General features: G+C 40.6%; 1 protein-coding gene across 2 annotated transcripts in view; it reads left to right on the top strand.

Annotated features, from left to right (window-relative positions):
• ap3b1a (adaptor related protein complex 3 subunit beta 1a) overlaps nucleotides 1-24676 on the top strand; it is a 253817-nt gene that overhangs the window by 75179 nt on the left and 153962 nt on the right. For both annotated transcript variants that reach the window (XM_078214962.1, XM_078214963.1), the window contains exons 7-8: nucleotides 5501-5683; nucleotides 23593-23751. In XM_078214962.1, coding sequence (XP_078071088.1) covers nucleotides 5501-5683; nucleotides 23593-23751 — 342 coding nt within the window. The remainder of the gene's footprint in view (nucleotides 1-5500; nucleotides 5684-23592; nucleotides 23752-24676) is intronic.

The raw sequence follows: 24676 nt of genomic DNA, 5'->3' as shown, positions 1-24676 counted from the left end.
AGTCAGTCCAGAGTGCTGGGATCCTTGATTATGCTGGCTACTTTTCCGAGGCAGTGGGAATTGTAGGTGGAGTCAATGGATGGGAGGCTGGTTTGGGTGATGGATTGGGCTGCATTCAGAGCCTTATGTGCTCTTGCGGTCTTGGGCAGAGCAGGATTCTTGTCCAGGGGAGAGCTGGATGAAGATTTTTGGTCTTGCCAATGCATTTATATAGCGCCTTTCACAATCAAGACATTCCAACGTACTTCTCAGCCAATGAAATATTGTATTGAAATGCAGCCACATCTGTAATGTAGAATCTCAGCAACTAATTTCAACATAGCAAGCTCTCCCAAACATGAATGAGATAATAATCAGATAATTTTTTTGTGATGTTGATAGATAAATATTGGCCAGGACACTGGACTAACACTGTTCCTTGAAAAAGTGCCATAGAATCTTTGTGTTCCACTGAGAGGGCAGACACAGCCTCAGTTGAATACCTCATCCAAATGATGGCGCCTCCAATCAATGCAGTACTCCCTCAGTAATGCGTTTGAATATCAATCTTGATATTTATACTGAATTCCTGAATTGAGACCTGAACCCAAGAGCTTCCAAGAAGCAAGCGTGTCATCAACTGAGCCGTGGTACTTGTAAAATTATCAATTTAACTGATCACTTGAAATAGGATTTTTAAAAAAATTTTTACTGGGCGTGAACATCACTGGCTGGGATGGCATTTATTGCCCATCCCTAACTGGCCTCCATTTCAGAGGGCATTTGAGAGTAAACCACATTGTGGGTCTGGAGTCACATGTAAACTAGGCCAGGTAAGAATGGCAGAGTTCCTTCCCTGAATGACACTATGGCAATTGATAATCGCTTCATGGTCATAATTAAACTTTTAGTTTGAGATTATTTTTATTGAACTGAAATTTCACCATCTGTGTGGCAGGATTTGAACCCAGGTCCCCAGACCTTATTCTAGGTCTCTGGATTACAAGAGACGTTTCAGTGGATAATCAGAAGATTTTCAGAAGTATAGATATGTAAAGTAACAAAGTTTAAAAGTAAGTTAAAGTTTCACTGGATGCAATTGGCAGTGGAACATTGTTCCTATAAAGTTTTTTTTTATTCTGGACCAACCAACTACTGGAAGTATCTGCTTCTATTTAAATGATCCCATAACTTAAAACACCTCTAGCATATCACATTGTAATCTGCTTTGTTCGACTGGGGTGGAGGGGAGCATCAATATTTCAAGTCTTTCTTTCTTTCTATTTCGTGATAGCAGACATCAATCCAGTGACTTTATTACCCTCTCTGAAGGTCTTATATCTTTCCTAAGGTTATAGGACCCAATACTGCACGCAGTACTCTAGTTGCCTTTTGTTAAGGTGTTGTATAGGCTCATCGTTGACTCATGGCTTTTCTATTTTATACACCTGAAACCAAGAATTTCATTACCCTTTTTACTGCCATATCAATCTGAAGTGCTGTGTTTGTTGCTCTCCAAACTTCTGTGCTCTTTCACAGCACTGAGCTTACTTCCATTTTATTTTACCAAGACACATTTCTCTCGTACTTGACATTGAATCTGAACAATAAGCCTTTATATCTTCCTTGAAAAGCAACTTATATTAAAGATGCTATATAAATACAATAAAATGTGTGAAAGTGTTTTGAAAGAGGCTTTATGAAACAAAATATGACATGAAACCACAAGACACTTATTAGCGAAAGTGATCAAAATCTTGGTGAAGAGGTAGTTTTAAAGGAGCTGCTTAAACTATACCTCCTATTTTTATGCCATATTGTTTCTCTGGGTTACTTTTGCCTGTTGAACCAGTCGATAGACAAATAATTTTCTAATGTTGCCTTGCGCTGTTTATGATTAAGGGTAAACTGGCTATTGCTTATCAATTGATCTTGAAGAAACATTCATGTCTATTTGTGTCAGTTTGGCCTGCCTTCCTTGTACAAGGCTACGGCAGAAGACTTACTGTCGTATGTGTACTGACAGGTGCTTAATGGCAATGGAAGAATAAAATTATCAATTTTTAAATGCAAAGGTGTAATAATAAATTAATGTAGGAAGAGAAATTCAAAATCAGATATGTCTAACTTGGCCTGAGGCAGAGGGTATCTCATTATTCTGTTCTAACTCTCACTCTGTACAGGACCAAGTTCAATATTGAAAACTGAAAACATTTGTCAATATGTTTCCTTTCTTTGTTTTTCATGGAGTTATGAACTTAAAGCTTGGATCCGCTAACCATCACGCTGTATACGCTGCTGTTCTTGTAACTGCTCCTGTTGCTCTTGTCCTTACAGAAGTGAAATTATATGGAATGGAATTTTACAAACCATTAATAATTGGTAAAATTTATTGCAGATTGTACATATACTGGTAGATTTTTAAGAACTGATTGTGTCTTTGAAAGGTAGTGTAAAGCAGATGGTTAAACGGGGATAGTTTGGATACTGTCATGCATTCGTGTCAAAGAAAAAGAAACCTGAAGTTTCCGCTATGATTTGTGGGGAAGATGACTACTCAACAATTGATAAACACAGGTCTATTCCTTTGCCCACTGAATGATTTCCGGGGATAAGGAAGGAGAAGTTGGGACTGTTCTCCTTGGTAAAGGTTGAGGGCAGATTTGATGGAGTTACTCAAACTCATAAGGGGTCTGGATAGAGTAGACGGGGCAAAACTATTCCCATTGAAGGAAGCATAGAGAACAAAAGGACATCAATTTAAGCTAATTGGCAAAAAGAGGCAATTGTGACATGAGGAAAAGGGTTTTTATACAGCAAGTAGTTCGGACCTGGAATACACTACCTGAGAGCGTGCTGGAGGCTATCAAAATGGAATTGGATCAGTATCTGGTGAATGGCCACAGCAGTATTGCCTTCAGCCATGTTATTTGTAATGCTTGCTGACTCTGAAAATATTCCTGACTCAGGGTCATACCTCAAGCGGATATGGTCTTGGTGCCTGGGAACAACTCTTCCATTTTGCTGTCTCACGACCCAGGATACTGGACCACTTTGGTTTAAAATTATTCCCAGTAACCACTTATGGTTACGACCAAAGTTTCTGATGTAAACCTGATTATCCGGTTTGAACTGCGTCTCTGCAATGGAAGTTGTGTCCCTCTTCTTGTTTCTCTTGTCTCATTTTCGCTCTGAGATCTGGACAAAACCAATCCAGATGAGACTTTTGTCTTCTACCAAACAACAATTCCATAGGAGAGCCCTGTGGTGGATTGTGGCATGGTATGATACTGGAATATAAATCTTGAGAGCTTTGTTCTTAAAAATATCACCTGCCATTCTCTTCAGTCCCTCCTTCAAAGTTTGAACAGCTCTCTGCCAAACCATTTGAAGCTGGATGAAATGATGTAGTATGTACATGGCGTCTACCATTTTTTTCTGTTAATTCCTGAAACAACTCACTTATAAACGTAGTGCCATTAACTGAAACAAGCGAATCTGCTAACCCATGCATTGCAAATATTTGACGTAACTTCTCTGTCACAGGGGTTGTAACATTACTCATGATATGTGCTTCCAACTATTTCAAATACACGTCTACGACAGCCAAAAACGTTAAAGGTCCCACAAAGTTCACGTGCAGTCTGGACCACGGCAGATGAGGCCATTCACAAGGATGAAGTGGTGCGAGTGGCACCATCTTCTGGTATTTCTGATATGTCAAATAGGGCTTCACCTTGTTCTCCAAATCCAGATCCATATTCAGCCACCAAACATAGGACCTGGCTAGATTCTTTATTCAAGAGGCACCTGGATGAACCTTCATGAATTTCATCCATAACTTGCAAATGACCAGGGAATGGAATGACCACTCTTGACACTCACAGTATGCAGCCATCCTGCAAGCTTAACTTGCCTTTTTTGCCTCACAAGGCTTCAACCCACCGTTTTAATGGTCATTTAGTGCTTCAAATAGTTGGAAGCACATATCTGAACATATCTTCTAAAACTGTCCTAATCCTGAAATCAGTGTTCAGAAAGCTGTCCTAATCCTGTCACAAAGTTAGCTACGGATTGACCCGCTTTTGGAAAATGGCTATGAAATTTGACTCTTGGAAGAATCACTGAGGGATTCAGATTATGGTGATTCTGGACCAGAGCGACTAAGTCTCCACATGAAATCATCCCTGGTTTCCGTGGCACAGCCAGATTCCCCATCAACTTGTAAGCCCTTGCCCCACATGCTTGGGAGAATTGAGCGCTGCTTTGCTGCAACTTTTATTCCATTTGCTAAAAAGAGGTGCTGCAGTCTCGCCACATACTCTGCCCACTCACTATTTGCAATCCTGTGTTGCTGTGCTAAGCAAAGAAAAATGTTGCTTTTTTCCTCCTCCATTTCTTCCTCGTCGCCAGAAATGTGGTAACTTGAATCCACAAATAAGGTAAAAGATCATCTTTATATAAATAAATAATGAAGTTTAACAAAACAGTAGTAAATTATTTTTTTTTTAAAAACAGGAGCCCTAGAACTCTTGCAGCTTGCAGGACTCTCATGCAGACTGAAACCCTGTCCAAAACCTGCACATGCTCAGAAGGGAGAAAGGTTTATAAGAACACTCTGTTATGAAGATAAGGAAGGGGATTGGCACTAGGCAAATTGCTCCTTCAGAGAACCAGCATTACATGATGGGCCAGACAGGCCAAATTATTTTCTTTTGTGCTGGAACCATTCTATGATTTTATCTTTTGTGTGCACCACCGCAACAGGCTCTCTGAATGTGATTTTAGCCACTCTTGTCCAGAAATGAACCTCAGAACTTTCAGCCCAGTTTACCCATGCAGAATCTTGCTCCATGATAAACCTCCTTTAATTCAGTTTCTTATCTTCTTCGTTGTACATTTCAATGTCTTCGCTTTTTCCTTATTTAATCCTCTCGAATGTTGCAGTTGATTTGGCTTGGATAGTATGAAATGAAGAAGTGGTACTTGTGGTACTGCATTCCATATTCGAATAGCCCTTTATTGGGGGGGAAAAATTCATTCTGACTTTTTATGTTTCTTGTAATCCCAAATTTACGACCTTTGCTCCATATAGACAGCATCCGCTCCATCCCCTTCATCAACCTTCTCTCTACTTCATCAAAAAATACAATTAGGTTAGTCAAGCATGATGCCTTTCACAAATCCATGCTGGCTACCTTTAATAATCACTTCATCTCATAGGCTCTTTTTTGTGTTGGCATTAATGCTTTGTTAAAATGAGATTGGTGTTTGAAGTTGGCAGTTATGTTTTAAAGAAAAAGCAAATGATGAAGTTAATTTTGTAAAGTAATTTATATATCCTTTTTTTGGCTTTGTGTAATAAGTTGTCCTGTTTGTGGAATTAGACAAAGACTCTGGAGAAAAGCTCTTTGAACATTTTTGCACTGACAGTAATGATGTTGCTTCAGAGAATAATCAACTTCTACAAGTTGATTTGAGTTTCACTTTACTCATGTTGTTTTGTGTTGTCTGCTTACAGCTAGTAGCTGGAAGTGTTGTAATGTCATTTGAAGAGGTCTGCCCTGAGCGAATTGACTTGATTCACAAGAATTACCGCAAGCTGTGTAACCTGTTGGTAGACGTGGAGGAGTGGGGACAGGTCGTTATAATCAACATGCTCACTCGCTATGCACGGACACAGTTTCTAAGCCCATGGAAAGAGGTGGGTATTATGCTTGGAAAGAATTCTGTCCTTTTCATTGCCTCACCTGCTAATGTGTTTGCAAAACCAATTAATTGTCCATGCTTGGAAACGCTTCTGAGAAGCATAAGGCAAGCCTTTCTTTGTGGAAATTTAAAGAAAAGGACTTGAAATTATATGTTGAATTTGTTATGAATGTTAATACAAGGGTTAAATTGAGCTTCAGTCCTGTCATTGGTTTTGAGTAATATATAGCAAACTTAACAAGTTACTTTATTGGGAATACCATGTTCAATTGAATGATTCTTGTATTACATTTGATCGTCCTTCCTATCACCCATTCTTGTAAAGTTAACATGTTTCTAAAATATTTTTTAAATTTCCAGAGCAAACTGAAGTATCTAATTTTACTATCAGTTATGTGTTAACTAAAAATGTACCTTTTGATTTAATGGCTGAAATTGTCTATCTGGAATTGTATTACTGAAGAAAATTCCAAATTGATACTGCTTGTAGGTTCCACGTCCACACCTACCTTTGCTCACCAACCCTTTTCTTGGACCTTTTTTGGTTAGAGTTTCCTTTATCTATCCAATTAAATGTACATGTATAACATCACAGAGATCTCTAGCTTATAAAAATGTTCTCATCTCTCTCCTGAGTTTGGATAACCTTCTCGCTGTTCTCTGTATCTTTGCGCTGTGTCTGGATGATGTTGTGTTAGTTGGAGCTGAAAGCAGTGTTCCAGGTGCAGCTTGACAGTTTTAACATGACACCAAATCAACTTGTGACAATTTATATCTCTGTAGCACCTTTAATGTAGAGAAACATCCCAAGGTGCTTCACAGGAGCATTATAAAACCAAATATGATACTGAGCCACATAAAGAGATATTGGGTCAAATTAATAAGAGTTCAGTCAAAGAAGTATGTTTTAACGAGTGCCTTAAAGAAGGAAAGACAGGTAGACAGGCAGGAAAGGTGGGAATTCCAGAACTGGAGCTTAGGAGCTGAAGCCATGGCTTTCACTGATGGAACAATTCCAATTGGGAATACACGAAAGGCCAGAATAGAATGCATGCAGGTTTCTTGGACAATATAACGTATTCTGTTACTTACTGCCTTGTGCTATTTAGACTTGATGAAAGAGATTTCTGTCTTGGCTGCCAGATGTTAAACTGGTGGAGGAATCACCCACCGTTCATAAAAGCTACCAATTTTTTACTCCATTTATTTTTAATGAAATTAGAATTGGGCAGTTTCTGGAATGGGTGGTTGAGATGCTCTACCAGATTATTTTCCAGGTAGTGACCCAATTAGTGACACATTAATGCTTAACTTCCTCCTCAGCAATTTATATTACAACACCAATTTATATTTGCATTCTTCCCTTAATATTCAAAAAATATTCTATGGCATTTGGCAGAGTCTTAAGGCGGCGGCGGCGCGGGGTGGGGGGGGGGGGGGGGGTGCCTTTGGAGCCAAGAATATGTGACAAAAGCTTGGTGAGAAATGGGTTTGAAAAGTCTGGCAGAAGAGACCATTAACTCGTGCCAGGCGATGACCATCTATGACACTAGAGAATCTAACTATCGCCCTTTGACATTCAATGGCATTACCATCGCTGAATCCCCCATTATCAACATCCCGGGGGTTTCCCTTGACCAAAAACTGAACTGGACCAGCCATACCAATACAGTGGTTACAAGAGCAGGTCATAGGCTAGAAATCCTGCAGTGCGTAAATCACCTCCTGACTCCCCAAAGCCTGTCCACCATCAATAAGGCAGAATACAGGAGTGTGATGGAATATTCTCCACTTGCCTGGATGAGTGCAACTCCATCAACGGAAGAAACTTGACACCATCCAGAACCAAGCAGTAGGTTTGATTGGTGGTAGAGGGAGTGAATGTTTGTGGAAGAGATGCCAATGCACAGTCGCAGCAGTGCTTACCATCTACAAGATGCACTAGAGGACCTCACCAATGCTCCTTTAGACAACACCTTTTCAAACCCATGACCACTACCATCTAGAAGGGCAAGGGCAGCAGGTACAAAGGAATACCATCACCTCCATGTTTCCCCTCCAAACCATTCATCATTCTGAATTGGAATTATAATCACCATTCCTTCACTGTCATTGGGTCAAAATCCTGGAACTCCTTGCCTAACAACACTGTGGATGTACCTACACCAGATGGATGACAGCAGTTCAAGAGAACAGCTCACCACCCACTTGAGGGCAATTAGACATGGGCAATAAATGCTGGCCTGTCCAGCGATGCCCACATCCCTTGAATTAATTAAAAAGGAGAGAGAGGTTTAGCAGCAGAGATGTTTCGGGAGGGAATCAGTGTGTGGACCGAAGTGAGTCACATTGTTTTTTTTCTTTCAATACAGCATCCTGCGTATTTTAACTGAACTGTTGGCCTGCTTTCTTTCTGTATTATTATTTTCCAAAAGGTATTTCCCTCCACATTTATTTCCTGCCATCCTATTCATGTTTATTTGTTTCCAATTTGTGCTACCTTGCCATGCAAAGCAATGTTGTGGGCTTTGTACCTTCTCTGCACAGCTAGTAGTGTTTTATTTGAGATTTATGGTCTGTGCAATCTGTAAACTGTTCACAAAATCAAACCTTTTCAAAAGAAATGCAAAATATTTGACTCTTTTTCTCCATAAAAAGATTCAGTATTTTGAATAGCATGCATCGCGCCAGATTTTGCTTAACTTTTATGAATATAGCCAGCATAACCTGAGGTTTTGTTTAGATGCACAGTGTCTTGGTAACCAGTGTAGACCGACTCTACTAGACTTTGTTAACAATCCGTTCAAGTCAGAGTGTTAGGCAGTTAACCTCATGTCAATGGATGATCTTGTCAAAGGGTAACAAAAAGTAGCATTGAGGATGGGGGGGGGTGGCGAGCCAAGATCCTGGAGGAATTATTGAAGTAACGGTGTCAAGGTGGGGCGAGAAGGCTGGAGATACAATGACTATGATGAGCTAGATAGAAGTGGAGCCAAACTTGTTGTACATTTAACTAGCACTGTGTCAAGAGATTTCTCATTTTCCAATTGGATTCAGTTGTAACGGTATTTCTAAGAACAGTAGAAAAGAAATACGAGCAGGAGTCGACCACATGGTCTGTCGAGCCTGCTCTGCCATTGAGCGCAATCATGGCTGATCACTGGCTTTAACTTCACTTTCCTGCCGATTCCTCATATTCCGAGTGACCAAAGATCTGCCTATCCTAGCCTTAAATGTGTTCAACGATGGAGCATCCATGACCTTCTGGGCTAGAAAATTCCAAATATTTGCAATCCTTTGAGTGAAGTAATTTCTCCTCAACTCGGTCCTAAATAATCGACTACTTATTCTGAGACTGTGGCCCCGTGTTTTAGACTCTCAGACTCGTGGAAATGATCTGAGCACCTAGCCTATCCATTATTAAGGTCCCCTGTTTTGGATTCTCCGACAAGTGGAAAAATGTTCTCTACATTGGAAAGTTTTTTGATCTGCAAGGGAATCTAGAGTTATGGGAGCAAGCAGGAAACATAGAAACATAGAAGATAGGAACAGGAAGAGGCCATTCAGCCCTTCGAGCCTGCTCCATCATTCATCACGATCATGGCTGATCGACCAACTCAATAGCCTAATCCTGTTTTCTCTCCATAACCTTTGATCCTGTTCGTCCCGAGCTGCCTCTTGAATTAATTCAATGATTTGGCATCAACCATAATATTTTGGCATCAACAATAAAGGGAGGCCACGATCAGACCAACCATGATCTTATTGAATGGCAGAGTGGCTTACTCATTTTCTTTGTTCTTCTCCACACTTTACAATCCATTTATCATTTCAAAGGATTCCTTTAAATTTTTTTTCCTAAAGAAAAAAGTTCCCAACACAGAGAGTGGGTATAGATGGGTCTTTTTCTAAATGGAGGTCGGTCACCAGTGGTGTGCCCCAGGGATCTGTTCTGGGACCCTTGCTGTTTGTCATTTTCATAAATGACCTGGATGGGGAAGTGGAGGGATGGGTTGGTAAGTTTGCCGACGACACGAAGGTTGGTGGGGTTGTGGATAGTCTGGAGGGATGTCAGAAGTTACAGAGGGACATAGATAGGATGCAAGACTGGGCGGAGAAGTGGCAGATGGACTTCAACCCAGATAAATGCATAGTGGTCCATTTTGGCAGGTCAAATGGGATGAAGGAGTACAATATAAAGGGAAAGACTCTTAGTACTGTAGAGGAGCAGAAGGACCTTGGGGTCCGGGTCCATAGGACTCTAAAATCGGCCCCGCAGGTGGAGGAGGTGGTTAAGAAGGCGTATGGTGTGCTGGCCTTCATCAATCGAGGGATTGAGTTTAGGAGTCCGGGGACAATGATGCAGCTATATAAGACCCTCGTCAGACCCCACTTGGAGTACTGTGCTCAGTTCTGGTCGCCTCATTACAGGAAGGATGTGGAAAAGATTGAAAGGGTGCAGAGGAGATTTACAAGGATGTTGCCTGGATTGAGTGGCATGCCTTATGAGGATAGGCTGAGGGAGCTCGGTCTTTTCTCCTTGGAGAGACGTAGGATGAGAGGAGATCTAATAGAGGTATATAAGATGTTGAGAGGCATAGATCGGGTGGACTCTCAGAGGCTTTTTCCCAGGGTGGAAATGGCTGCTACGAGAGGACACAGGTTTAAGGTGCTGGGGGGTAGGTAGAGGGGAAATGTTAGGGGGAAGTTTTTCCACAGAGGGTGGTGGGCGAGTGGAATCGGCTGCCGTCAGTGGTGGTGGAGGCAAACTCAATAGGGGCTTTTAAGAGACTCCTGGATGAGTTCATGGGCCTTAATAGGATGGAGGGTTATAGGTAGGCCTAAAAGGTAGGGATATGTTCAGCATAACTTGTGGGGCCGAAGGGCCTGTTTTGTGCTGTAGTTTTCTATGTTCTATGTTCACTCTTTCCCAGTAACTGTAACTTCTCAGTCCTGATACCATCCACAGAAATGTTTCTTTGCACTATTGCGAGTGCTGGTAAAAAAGCTACTGAAATAAATAATTATTAATGTGCAAAGCAAAAAGTTACATTAAAAATTATGCAAACTTAAGTAAAATTTTTCATGTTTTAGCGTAAACATTGCATTGTAGATTTGACTTCTCAGCATCATGATGTAAATCTACCACTATGTTCTCGGTGACAATTAAAGGACTATTAACTAGACAGCAGTCATATCAATTATGGTATATTTTGTGTAATTTTTCTTACATGACAACTTTTATGATGAATATTCTAGCCTAAGTAAAGCCGATTACACAGTGCAGTACTCGGAATTCATAGCGCTGTCAAAGAGAAGACCGATTGACTTTATATTTACATATTAATGAGGAGATTTGTTAACGGGGTGCTTGACTAAAAGAAAATAAAAGCATATTTATAGAGTTTGACATTTATAAATGGAGCTGATGTAGGAAAATGGAAATTGAACCTTTTTAAGTTAATACATTTGGGAGACTGATAAAATGAATGTTTTCAAATTTTTGTAAATGTTACAAAAATACCATTGTTAAGGAGATGTTCTTACAGTTGAATGGTGCATAAATCTACAACACAGCTTAACATTTTAAATAATTTTTCCTATTTTAAAAATACGTGGAGTATATTCAATGAAAGATTAAGACAAAGTTTGAGAAAAATATGTAAGAGGTTAGAATGCAGAATTATTTTTGCAGAAGGAACATTAGCATTGTGAAAGTAACATCTAAAGCTTTACGGTAATTGTAGTAGTTTTTAACTTGACATTTGGTTAGAAATGTATTATCTTCTGTGAGCAGTATACAGTTAAATTATAAAATGAAGGAATTTTCTCTCATTTTCTAAGACATGATAAATATTGCTTCAGGAATAAAACTTTCTTTGTGGTTTACTGAAGCAGTGATGCTCCCAGTAATTGTTGAGGTGCTTGATCTGTTCTGGCCTTGCATTGTGTTTTAGTTAATCAGTTACACGATCAGTTATTCAAGAAAATTTTGTTTGAAGATGGATCTATTTCAAGTGTTTGCTTTTAGGACCCACTTTTATGCCAAAGGCCATTACTGTCAGTTGGATGACACTGCTTCTTCTGTAGACCTCACTCGGCATAGTCTCAGCAATACAGCTTTATTTTGTTTTGTACATTTTGTACAAATGGTGTATTTTTAATCTCTGGTGTCAAAAATGGCTAATTTTGGTGAAAATGGTTAATATTTGGCTGAAAATTGGTATTGAAAATACTGGAAGTTGAGGAGTTAAAAGCTCAAATCTGTAGTATGGTTCAAAATAATTGCAAGATGTACTTTTGGGGACCTAAGGTTCTGTAGGGAGTCGGAATGTTAGTGATGCAGATTAGCAGTTGTCCAAATTCGTTAGTTGAAATATTTTTGCAGCATAGGTTTTAAGGAAATTTCATCAGTTGCCTGTGCAATACTGTAATAGAACCATGGAATTCCTACAGTGCTGAAGGAGGTCATTTGACCCATCAAGTGCACCAACTCTCCAAATGAGCATCTTACCCAGGTCCACACCCCAAACCCCCATCCCTGTAACCTGTGCATTTACCATGGCTAATCCACCTAACTTGCACACCTTTAGACATGGGAGGAAGCCAGAGGACCCGGAGGAAACCTACACAGACACGAGAAGAACATGCATACTCCACACAGTCACTTAAGGCCAGAATTGAACGTAGGTCTCTAGCTCTGAGAGGCAGCAGTACTAACCACTGTACCACCATACCACTGAAGTGTGTCAATAAACATGCATGTTAATTTAACTGCATTTTGAGCAACAATCTTGGTCATCTTCCAGGGATTCCATGTTGAACTTGGGTTGGATGAGTAAAGCATGGCTATATATTCCCTTTTCTGGTCAGCATTGAGTGTGATGACAGGTACAGAGGTCCTCAATACCACCTCTCTATTTTGTTTTCTGACACTGATATCCTTCATTTTGATGTTCATAAAAATGAAGAGAAAGATGTTTAATTTTAACATGCATTTGTCTTTGTTGTTTCATAATTTAAACACTAGGTGCAGATATAGTTGGACAGTGAACTGGATGGAGTTCCTGATGTGGGCAGTGACAAAGGGCTGAACTAATCAGCAGCTGGAGCAACTTGATGGTTGACGTATCCTGGTTTAATGACCGTCCCTTCAGTTGATTCAGCTCCATTACTACTTGGGTTTTAAAAAATATGCTTTGAATGTTTTGTTGTGTTTAGAATAAAGCACATACTTTGAGTATCAAGACAAGCTGTTTGTCAAATGAGTTGCATGGTACTTTGTCTCAATTTACCTAATATAATCAAAATTCAATCAAGCTCTTTCTCCTTTTGGTGTGAAGTTGATTGTTTTAAGATTTACTTATGGAGCAGTGATTAGAACACTGACGTTGCTGTTTTGAACATTTCTAATTCTTACAAAAACCGAAGCTTAGATTGTAGCAGTAGCAACTTACTTGATTAATTACTGTGCTTGCACTGGTACAAAAGTTGTGCCCGAGGTTTGGAAGTCAGAAAAACTATATGACTTGCTGATGAAAGGAACCCCACCTTCAACGATCAATTGAAAAAGCATTGATGATCCAAACTGATTTAATTGAATGATTAAAGCTGTACTTAGGCAGTGTTTTTTGTCTGGTGAACCTGAGTTGGGATTATATTCTATTTAACCTCTACATATACTGATAGCTAGCATATCCATTCAGAAACCCAATGTTTCTATACATTTCCATATTTAAAATTACAAGAGTTTGTAATCTAGTCAGGTGTGTGCTTTGTCACTCTCTTACAGTTCACGATGTTCAAAGTTACCTGTTTTTTATAATCTCCAGATTTTACTATTGCACTGTTATGTCCTGCCTCCTATCCTACAGTAAACATTGGCTCATCTAAAACTCCAGCAGTAACCTAACTCGTATCTAGTTCTGCACATCCATCACCCCTTTGCTGAATGACATCGGCTTGCAGACTCCCAAATCTTCCAAGTTAATTTTATCAACTTCATGTTTAAGTTCCATCGTGACTCTGCTCTTCCCTATCTTTGTAAATACTCAGTCCAACAGTGCCGCACATACACTTCCACCGACCTACCAGCAGATCTGTTTTCTAACTCTGGCCTCTGTGCAGTGCCCCCAGTGCTATTCATTTATTGGAAGGGACTGCTACTCATGAATTGGCCTATATAGCCATAACAGCCAATGTTCAATCCAGAAGTGACTTGCATCCTGGGGGCAGTCCATCGTCTCCAAATTTGATTGGATGTCATTTTAAAGCCCACCAAGCTACATGTTTACTCTTAATACCAGTTTTGACTCATTATCCATTATTGTTTGATTATGCTTTTCTGTGCCATTCTATGAAGGTTTTACCTACATAAAATGACTAAATATAAATGGAAGTTATTTGAAATAGGAAACGGGTGGCTAGTAATGTGGCAGTACTGAGATTGACGTGATGGGTGACTATCACTTGTTAAATTCACTATCATACAACCAAAACATATGTTATTTTCTGAGTAAGCCAAATCCCAGAGGGAAACGTATCTTAGTGACCATAACCATTTTTTCTGAGAAACCTACTGATCCCAGAAGCAGAGAATTCCAGTAACAGCTTTGGATTTTAAAAGTAAAAAGATTCATAAACAAGAAGAAAAGAGAACTTAAGCACGCAGGATTAAAGTTGCACTGTTCAAATAGTTTTACATCCCTCAATAAACCCACTTGGTCAGAAGACACAAATAAACACCTTTTTGGCAACAATCCCTTCTAGATTTTCAACTCTTGAAATCCAAGGCAAAACTGCTGTTACTTTGTAAAGGTATACCACGCAACTTCTCAATCATTTCCACTCTGTTGTGGAAATCCAAGAAATTCAGAAACAAAGATTGCTTTTTGAATCAAAGATGTTTTTGAATGGCTGCTTCAGGTTTCACACCTTCTCTCAGCAAAAAACTGCCTCAGGACATCTGCCCCACAGTCAACAAAACTCAGCTCAACATCTTTCCTTAAATGTCCCAGAAACATAGAAATTAGAAGCAGGAGTAGGCCATTCAAGCCTGCTCCGCCATTCATTTTGATCATTGAAAAGTATTATTTCTTGAGTGCTATGCAGACAAAGCATACCGTTCATAGGGAATCAAGGGAGAGAGTGCAGAATGTAGTGTTACAGTCATAACTGGGGAATTGGAATAAGAGTTAGAAATGGTGGGATCCTGTGTGTCTTTGATGGTATGGATTGCAGTGGATAGGTTTTTCTAGACTGAGATGACTTGGACACAATGGCCTTCCTGGATTGTATTTACTTTGTGAAGGACACTGAATTAAGCACCTGTGTTAATTTTGGACCTGCTATGTGGGCTATTTATTATTTAAAAGGTAAAATTTTAGGACAAGATTTTTCACTGATTACTCTAAAGCATTAGGTGTCAGGTATTTGAAGTAAAATATCTCTTCTCCTGGAGCAGATTCTGGCTGTGAATTTAATTTCACTTTTGGATAGCATTAATACCCTGATGCAAAATATCCAATTGGTACCAGTAATCAATATCATCACACAGATGGGTAATTCAATAGCTCCCATTGCATAAGAGTACTCCAGGGAAACCCTCTAGAAAAACCCTGTGCAATCACATTGTTTGTCATTGATCCAAACTAAATCCAATCATGCATGGTTAATGCTGTAAATGGGATTTTATGTAGGAAGTACATTGAGTTTGCCTTTCACAGATGCAGCTACCTTCTTCATGCTGCAAGCCAAGAATTGTAATTCATATCAGATGATGATCCTGTCACAAAAGCTGCAAATGTATATCAATACAGAATACAATAATACTTTGCTTCAAATACTAAAAGTAGAATTTAAAATGTGACCCTTTCACATTCCAAAGTAACAGGTGACGGGGCATTTTTTTTGCAGTGTAGACGCTACATGGAGCAGTCCTGTTGCAACTCGATGAAAGCATGGTCGTTGTCAGCATTTTTTTCTCCTGCATCACATTGATCTTTGCCTTCACATAGTATCATGTCTGTTTCTGATTGCTCCACTTAGAGAACACACAAGGCTGCAGAAGATGTCACTTGTCCTTGTGCAGTAGATTGTGCAATGACAGATTTTTAAAAATTCTTTCACAGCATTTATTGCCCATTGCTAGTTGCCCTTAAGGTGATGGGCTGCCTTCTTGCACCATTGCAACCCCTGAGGTGTAGGTACATCGACAGTGCGATTTGGTGGGGGGGGTTTAGGGGGGTAGTTCCAGCATTTTGACCCAGTGATAGTCAAGGAATGGTGATATAGTTCCAAGTCCAGATGGTGAGTGACTTGTAGGGAAAATTGAAGGTGGCGGCGTCCCCATGCACTTGCCCTTGTAGGTGATGGAGGGTTGGAAGATGCTGTCGAAGGAGCCTTGGTGAGTTGCTGCAGTGCATCTTGTAAATGGTCTGCACTGCTGCCACTGTGTTGATCATGGAGGATTCAGTGATGGTTATGCCTTTTGAATGAGGGTGTGATGGTTAAATTATCTTGTTAGATATAGTCATTGCCTTGTGTGGGCTAATGTTACTTGCCACTCATCAGCCAAAGCCCAAATATTGTCCAGGTCTTACTACATATGTACTTGGAGTGCTTCAATATCTGTTATCCTGAATGGTGCTGAACATTATGCAATCCTCAGTGAACATACCCACCTCTGACCTCATGGAGGGAAGGTCCCTGATGAAGCAGCTTAAAATATTTGGACCTAGGACATGACTCTGAGGTGCTCCTGTTGCAATGTCCTGGGGCTGGAGCACAACCACCTTCCTTTGTGCCAGGCAGTGGAGTTTTCCCCTGATCCCCATGGGCTTTAGTTTTGCTTGGTCTCCTTCATGTCACACTTGGTCAAAGACTGCCTTGATGTCAAGGGCAGTCGCTCTCACCTCCTGAGTTCAGCTCTTTTGACTATGTTTATACCAAGGCTGTGATGAGGTCAGGAGCTGAGTGGCCATGGTGGAACCCAAACTGAGTGTCAGTGCGCAGGTTATTGCTGAGTAATTGCCACTTGATAGCACTGTCAGTGATACCTTCCATCATTTTGCTTATGATTGAGAACAGACTGTGTGGTAATTGGCTGGGTGGGATTTGCACTTCTTTTGGTGTACAGTGTGTATACCGCGACGATTTTCCACATTGTCGGCTTGATGCCAGTGCGTGGTTAGTTCTGGAGCACAAGTCTCCAGTACTATTGGTGGAATGTTGTCAGGGCCCATTGCCTTTGCAGTATCCAGTGCCTTCAACTGCTTCTTGATATCATGAGAGATGAATCAAATTGGCTGAAGTTTGGTATTTGTAATGATTTTGGTATGGGGTTTTAATTAGTAGATTGAAAATATGGTTGAGTATTAAGTTTTTAGAGGGGTTTGTATGGTTAATTTCTTTATCTGTATTAGAATAAGACTGTTAGTGTGCCTTTCATGGGGGAGCCAAGTATCCCTAGTGATTTTGGTGCTTTTAACTTTCTCCCCCCAGTTTATTGGAGCACCTTCCATATGTGAAGGTACTAACTGATGCTAGGGCAAGATTAAATGGCACCAGAGGCTAATGAATCTCTTAGAGGAGTTAACAATTTATTCATGGGGTTTCAACATTGCTGGCGCCACCAGCATTTATTGCCCAGATGTAATTGATAGTATCCCTCCAGTGCAGAAGAGGCTATTCAGTCCATCAAGTTTCCACCAACTCTCTGACAAGAGTATCTTACCCAGGCCCCCCCCCCCTCCCCATCTCTGTAATCCCACATATTTTCCATGGCTAATCCATCTAACCTACACATCTTGGGGCACTAAAGGGCAATTTAGCATGGCCAATCAGATGCACTTCTTTGGACTGGAGGGAAACTGGAGCACCCACCCAGACGTGGGGAGAGTGTGTAAACTCCACATGGAGTCACCCAAGGCTGGAATCGAACACGGGACCCTGGAGAGGCAGCAGTGCTGACAATTGTGCCATCATGCTGCCCTTGAGGAGGTGGTGGTGAGCTGCTTTCTTAAACAGTTGCAGCCCCTGTTGTGTAGGAACACCCACAGTGCTGTCAGAAATGAAGTTGGAGGATTTTGATCCAGCAATAGTGAAGGCAGTAAAGTTCTAAGTCAGGATGGTGCGTGACTTAGAGGGGAACATGCAGGTGAAGCTGTTCTCGGGCATCTGCTGCCCTTGTTCTTCTAGTTGGTACAAATTGTGCGTTTGGAGCGTGCTGTCAAAGGAGCCTTGGTGAGTTGTTGCCAATGCCTCTTGTTGATGGTACACACTACTGCCACTGTGGTGGCAGAGGGAGTGTATGTTAAAGGTGATGGATGGGGTGCCAAGCAAGCGGGCTGCTTTTTCCTGGATTGGTGTTGTTGGAGCTGCACTCATCCAGGCAAGTGGCAAATATCCCATCACATTTGTGACCTGTGCTTGTAGATGGTGGACAGGCTTTGTGGAGTCAGGAGGTGAGGTGAGGTACTCTTTGCAGAATTCCCCACGGCAGACTTGCTTTTGTGGTCACAGTATTTACATGGCTAGTTCAGTTTCTGGTCCATGGTAACTCCCAGAAAGAAAGCGAGGGATTTAGCAATGGCAATGCCATTGAATGGCTGGGGTGATGGTTAGATTCTCTTTTGTTGGAGATGGTCATGGCTTGACACTTGTTTGGCATGGATATGATCTGCCACTTGTCAGCCTAACACTGAATATTGTCCAGGACACGGACTACTTCAGTACCTGTGGAGTTACGAATGGCGCTGAACATTGTGCAATCATCAGTGAACATCACCATCTTTGATCTTACGGTGGAAGGAAGGTGGTTGGGCTTACAGTACTACACTGAACAGTTTGTATATGAGCCAAGCTCTATCCTGCCTTATCTAAAGCTTTTTAAACACACTTTTATCAGAGATTACCAAATGTATTTGGAAACAGAAAGTTCCCACCCTTCCCAGAGATATTGAGACCAATTGCGGTGCTCACGTGCCCACTGACTAACAACACACACAATGGATTGAATCTATGACTTTTAGTTCAGTAAAACTGTATCTTTCTATAAAGCCAATGGAGCAGCCTACTGCTATATTCAAATGGAATATGTGTTTTTGAGATATTCACAACTAAGATTAATCTTTAACAGTAGATTGTAATAAACTGGGTATAATGTAGTTTGGCGATAATACGATTTGATAAATGGGAATCATACCTTGAGTCATGATTGTGCTTGCTTTTCAGCCACTTTAATCATGTATTCCAGAATCTTAATCATGTAATCCAGATTTGGATACTTGCTTCCTGGACAAGATTACGCTCCTTAATGTTCATTACGTTCTTAACATTCATAGGTTGTAATTTCTGGTAATAGTCTTTGGATAATGTTAGTGACACTAATGTTCAACTGAAGCTACTAACATTGATCATTGTTGGCCTATTTATTACCCAATTTACAGTTTCCTCATTTTTGACTTGATTTATTATTGTCACATGTATTAGCATACAGTGAAAAGTATTGTTTCTTGCTCGCTATACAGACATTTACCCCATAAACAAAACTGAGAATCTGTTCTGAAATTCAAGGGAATGAATCATCAGTTCTTGGAGTAACAGTACACTGCCCTTTTTTCCAATCAGCCTATGTGTTGTGAAATTATGCAGTCGCTATCCACTTTCAGTGGCTGAAAGTTCTAGCTCAAGAATTTCAATGTAGGTTATCAGCCCTTCGGTCAATTTTTAAAATTTGTTCTTGGGATGTGGGTGTTATTTGCAAGGTCACCATTTATTCCCCATCATTAATTGTCTTTGAAAAGGTGTCGGTGAGCCAGCTTCTTGAACCACTGTAGTCATTGTCTGCCACCTGTATGCTGCAAATGTTACATGTCATATGTCAGCCCAAGCCTGAAAGTTGTCCCAGGTTTTGTTGCACAGAGGCATGCACTGCTCCAGTATCAGAGGAGTTATGAAAGGTGCTGAACATTGTGCAGTCATCTGCAAAAATCCCTACTTCTGACCTTGTAATGAAAAGATGGCCATTGATTAAGCAGCTGAAGATAGCTGGGGTCTAGGACACTATCCTGAGGAATTCTTGTGATATCCTGGATCTGAGATGACCTACAACGGCAATCATCGTCTTTTGTGCTCGATAGGTCTCTGACGAGTGCAGAATTTTCCCTCGATTCAAATTTTCGAGGGTTCCTTGATACTGAACTGGGTCAAATGCTGTCTTGATGTCAAGGGCAACTATTCTCGTCTCACCTCTAGAATTCAGCTCTTTTGTTCATGTTTGGACCAAGCCTGTGTTGAGGCCAGAGCTGAGTGGCCCTGGCAGAACTCAAACTGAGCACCAGATGAGCATGTTGCTTTCCAACACTTTGCTGATGGTTGAGAGTGGACTGATGGCAGCTTAATTGTCTAAATTAGATTTGTCCTGCTTTTTAACCCCGGACCAAAGCTGGGCTGTTTTTCCACATTGTCGAGTAGATGCCAGTGTTGTAACTGTACTGGAGTAACTTGGCTTTTTCATGACTTTAGGATCTCCCAAAGTTCTTTAACAGCCGATGAAGTACCTTGTGAAGTGTAATCACTGCTGTAATGTAAAAAATGTGGGAGTTAATTTACACACAGCAAGCTCCCACTATAGCAAAATAGTAACACCCAGTTAATCTGTTTTGTATTGTTCAGGTATGGATAAGCGACAGAACCAGGGGATAGCCTCCCTGCTCTTTGGAATAGTGCCATCGGACCTTTTATATTCACCTGAGGGGCTGCCAACACTGGTTCAGCACCACTTGTGACAGCAATCTCTCAATAATGCACTGGAGTGTCAGCCTAGATTTTGTAGTCAAGGATTATTTTGGGATCCTGTACATAGGGATAATTTGTGACATGACACAACTATGAATGTAGCATGCCTGGGAGGAACAACTGATTTTGAATGAATGGTGACTAGAATTTTCCACTGCTGAGGGTTTCCTTGTCTCCTCTTCATCTGTTTGTATGCTAATTGATTATAGATTGATTGTAATCAGCTTGTTTTGGAGGATAATGATGGCACAGTGGCACAATGTTTAGCTCTGCTGCTTCTCAGTGCCAGGAACCCAGGTTCGATTTCCAGCTTGGGTCACAGTGATGTTTGCACATTCTCCCCATGTCTGCATGGGTTTCTTCTGGGTGCTGCAGTTTCCTCCCACAGTCCAAAGATGTATGGGTTAGGTTGATTGGCCATGCTATATTGCCCCTTAGTGTCAGGGGGTTAGTAGGATAGGTAAATAGGGTTATGGGGATAGGGCTTGAGTGGGATTGTGGTTGGTGCAGACTCAATGGGCCGAATGGCCTCTTTCTGCACTGTAGGGATTCTATGATAAAGCGGATTAAGTGAGATGGGGAACATTCAGGAAAGTAATTGTGGTATCATGAGGTTTGGATCAGACTTGAAACAGTACAAGGAACAACTGAATGTAAAAGTAGGTAATTGGAGGTTGGGTGGTGGGGGAGGTGCAATTTCAATGGGGTGAGACAAATATGGCCCAGGTAAACTGGAATCAAAACTGCATGCAGCTATGACTTGCTTTTGAAGAGTTATCGAGATCTACAGCTTTGGGCACTGTCGAGGTACATTTCCACAAGGAAGAAATTCAGGACAAATCGAGCCAGAGCTCCTTGGTTGGCGAAGACGATGGAGGATAAGATGAAGCAGAAAAAGGGTGCATATGATGGATGTCAGGTTGATGGAAGGGCGAACCAGGCTGATTGTAGAAAATTAAGAGGGGAAATGAAAAAAAGAATGTCCATCTGGAGGAATATGAGAAGAGACTGGAGCTCATTTAGGAAATCCAAAAGAATTGTTTAGACATATAAATGGTACAAGTGTAGTGAAATAAGGAATGGAGCCAAGAAGGGATGAAAAAGTGGATTTACACATGGAGACAGGACATTTTCCACGGTGAACAGGCCCCTTTTTGTCACCCAGAGGTTGACTGAGAGGGTGGCAGAGGCAGAAATCACATCCAAAATAAAGTACTGATTTTGGATTTAAAGTGCCCTAACCTACTGCATCTATCCATAGAAGCACCAGAATCCTCTGGTTTTCTCCATGTTGCACACCATCTGACATGGAAATATGTCATCGTTCCTTCACTGTTGTTGGATCAAATTCCTGAAACCCCTCAGCTTACTCCATACAGACTACAGTGATAGAAGAATATGGCTCATCACCACTACATTCTTGGGGGCAATGAGGCACGGGCAATAAATGCTGGCCTTGCCAGTAACAATTTTTTTTTAAGAAGCTGAATATATTTTTTATTCTATTTGTTCCTTGCAGAATAAATATTGTGGAAAATTGTAAATGTTAAGATGTGTATAATTCAAAGTTCATTTAAAGTTGGTACAGTACTAATGCCCAGTGGCCATGTTGACTGGGAAATGTCCTAAATGTCCTTTATAAACTATAATTTAAGGGTGTGACATCAAATTAACTTCAATACGATTATTTATTTGAAAATTGAACCAGGTACTCTGGATAGACTGCTAATTTCAGAATCCTGGTTTTAATGGTATCCGTTTTGCAACCCTACAATATTAAGCCATCATGTTAACATTTCTGCTTTGATACTGGTTCCGAGTTGTGTCAGCAAACAGATTGTAGAGTTGCAAAATTAATATGTAGAAATGTTATGCTGAAGGTTAAATCATGATGAGGAGGAATAGAAGAAGGCTTGCATTCCCCACCCACCCCCTCCCCACCTCCACTAAAGAGTATGTTTTTTAAAAAATTTAGTTAACAGCAAAGCTCAAGAATTTCAGCTGTTAGTAAGCTAATGTTTCCACAATTCACATCTTGCCACTAATTGAAGGTTATTTACTGTTATGTACAGCTATAAAGTGCAGCTTCTTGTTGAGTGGCTTTGCTCAGTGGAGTTGATGGCTTGCTGTCATCTCTGTGGACAGCTAATGCACTTAACAGCACTGTCAGTGCTTGTTGTTGTGAAAATAGGGTAATTTTAGGTTGTGTTCTGTATGAAGCTCTTGATGGGACTGATTTAGGTCTGCTTTTTCTTCACTTAGTGGTAGTCAATTTATTTATTGTGCTTTTGACAGAAAAACCAACTGGTTCTGTGACTTGAGTGCTTTTTTTAAAAAAAAACATCCTTTACCATGCTTCAGATGAGCGTTTTTTTTTTAGTATTTACCTGGGCATCTTTGGGTTGTCCACTGTAGGCTTGAACGAGTAATTTAGTTGTCAGTCGAAACTAGTCTCTTATGCTGACGATACAAGTAAAAGCCTCCCTACACTTGTAGAATTGAGAAAATAATTAGCTTCTATGGAAATGAGTCCTTAATGGGGCCAAAAGTAATTGGGTGCACTGAATTTCATGTTTATTTTGGAAATAACTTCTTTTGCTTGATGGAAAGCATCAAATTTGCCACAAAAACAGAGAAAATATATCTAAATATGAAGTGGATTAGGATCAGCGTAACCTGAAACTTTTAATTGTACAGCTGACACACAACTCGGGTGCACTGTAATCTGTGTTTTATAACATTTGTGTGTTAAAATATGCAATGGGAATGACATCAAGTTGTGTGCAAGTAATTTTTTTCACAGATTGTATTGGAGATGGAAACAATGCCACAGGAGTTAACAGTGTAAGAGGAGGCTGTTCAGCTTGCCAACTCTTTGTTCAAGTTAAACATGGCTTTATCAGGCAGAGATTATAAATACTGTATGCAGGTACAATAAAAGTTGACCCTTTATAATTTCCAGTTGCTATAATACAAGCTCACTCTAATGCAGTATTATATTTTTGCTTGGTTGATAGAGTTGCAATTTTTGAATAGATAATAAAGGGCCCATAAAGTGTGTAGCGATGGATATGTTTCTGTTACAATTATTTATTTACTTTTCAGGAGGAGTTGCTGGATGAAAACAATGAGAAAACATTCTACGATTCTGATGAAGACCAGAACAAGAGTAGTGTTGTTGCTAAAAAACCCTATATAATGGACCCAGATCATCGGCTGCTCCTCCGGAATACCAGGCCTTTACTGCAGAGCAGGAATGCTGCTGTATGCATCATCATGTCATATTACCTTCATTGTTATCACTAAACCCATGTCATTTTTGATATACACCACTAGTAAGGGAAGGAAAATGGCACAATGATGTGTCATCTTTCCAGTCAGATAGCCCCTAGATGGTATCTAGAGGCTTCATGTCACGAATGCTTCATTAGACCGGCAGTGAAAGTGGAGCAAGTGTGCTTTTGCTGACTGGCATTGCCATTGCACGTCGATCAAGGAAGAACCATGCATGCACGCACCCATGTTTGGTGGTCTTCCTATCAGCCGTCAACTCCGATGGACTGGGGGCGATGGCACAGTCTGTTCTTGACTGTCATTGAAATGGAGCTGACATGAGGCCTGACTTCTAAACAAATTGGGAATTTAAGTAACAGAGGTTGTCCACTGGTTGCAATTTGTGCATCACCACTTGTCCAAGAGGGGACTCGTATATAGCCATGTTGCCAGAATGGTGCAGTAATATTGCAGGACTTGCACACTGGAAATGTGTGATCTAATGTGACTGTGCAACATCTGGCACAGGCGTTGCTGTTCGGTGAATGTTACTTGTTTGCATTTGGCCTGCTGGATGAACATCACCCTTTAATAAAGCACTGTATTTCACTGAAGGAAAAACAATGATAAAACCACTTTTCTGGCCGTGGGAAAATGCTGGATGGCCAAAATAAAAGGGTTTAGAGATGAAACTCCAAAGCACATGAGGTGAGGGAGTCAATGGAAATTTAAGTGCAGACACGATAGGCCAAATGGTGGCCGCCTCCTGTGCTGTAACGATTCTGTGAAGACTGGAGACTTGTAGCCTGGAGAATGTCAGTGAACTTGGGGATTGTGATAATGGAGAAATTTGAATATGTTGAGAATTATAAATTATGGCGAGTGTGAACCTACTTGGATCATGATGGTTCAGTGG

The sequence above is a fragment of the Mustelus asterias genome, chromosome 6 (genome assembly GCF_964213995.1).
Source record: "Mustelus asterias chromosome 6, sMusAst1.hap1.1, whole genome shotgun sequence".
Classification (NCBI taxonomy): domain Eukaryota; kingdom Metazoa; phylum Chordata; class Chondrichthyes; order Carcharhiniformes; family Triakidae; genus Mustelus; species Mustelus asterias.
The sequence above is the reverse complement of the archived record's forward strand: the minus strand, read 5'-3'. Positions and strand labels throughout refer to the sequence as shown.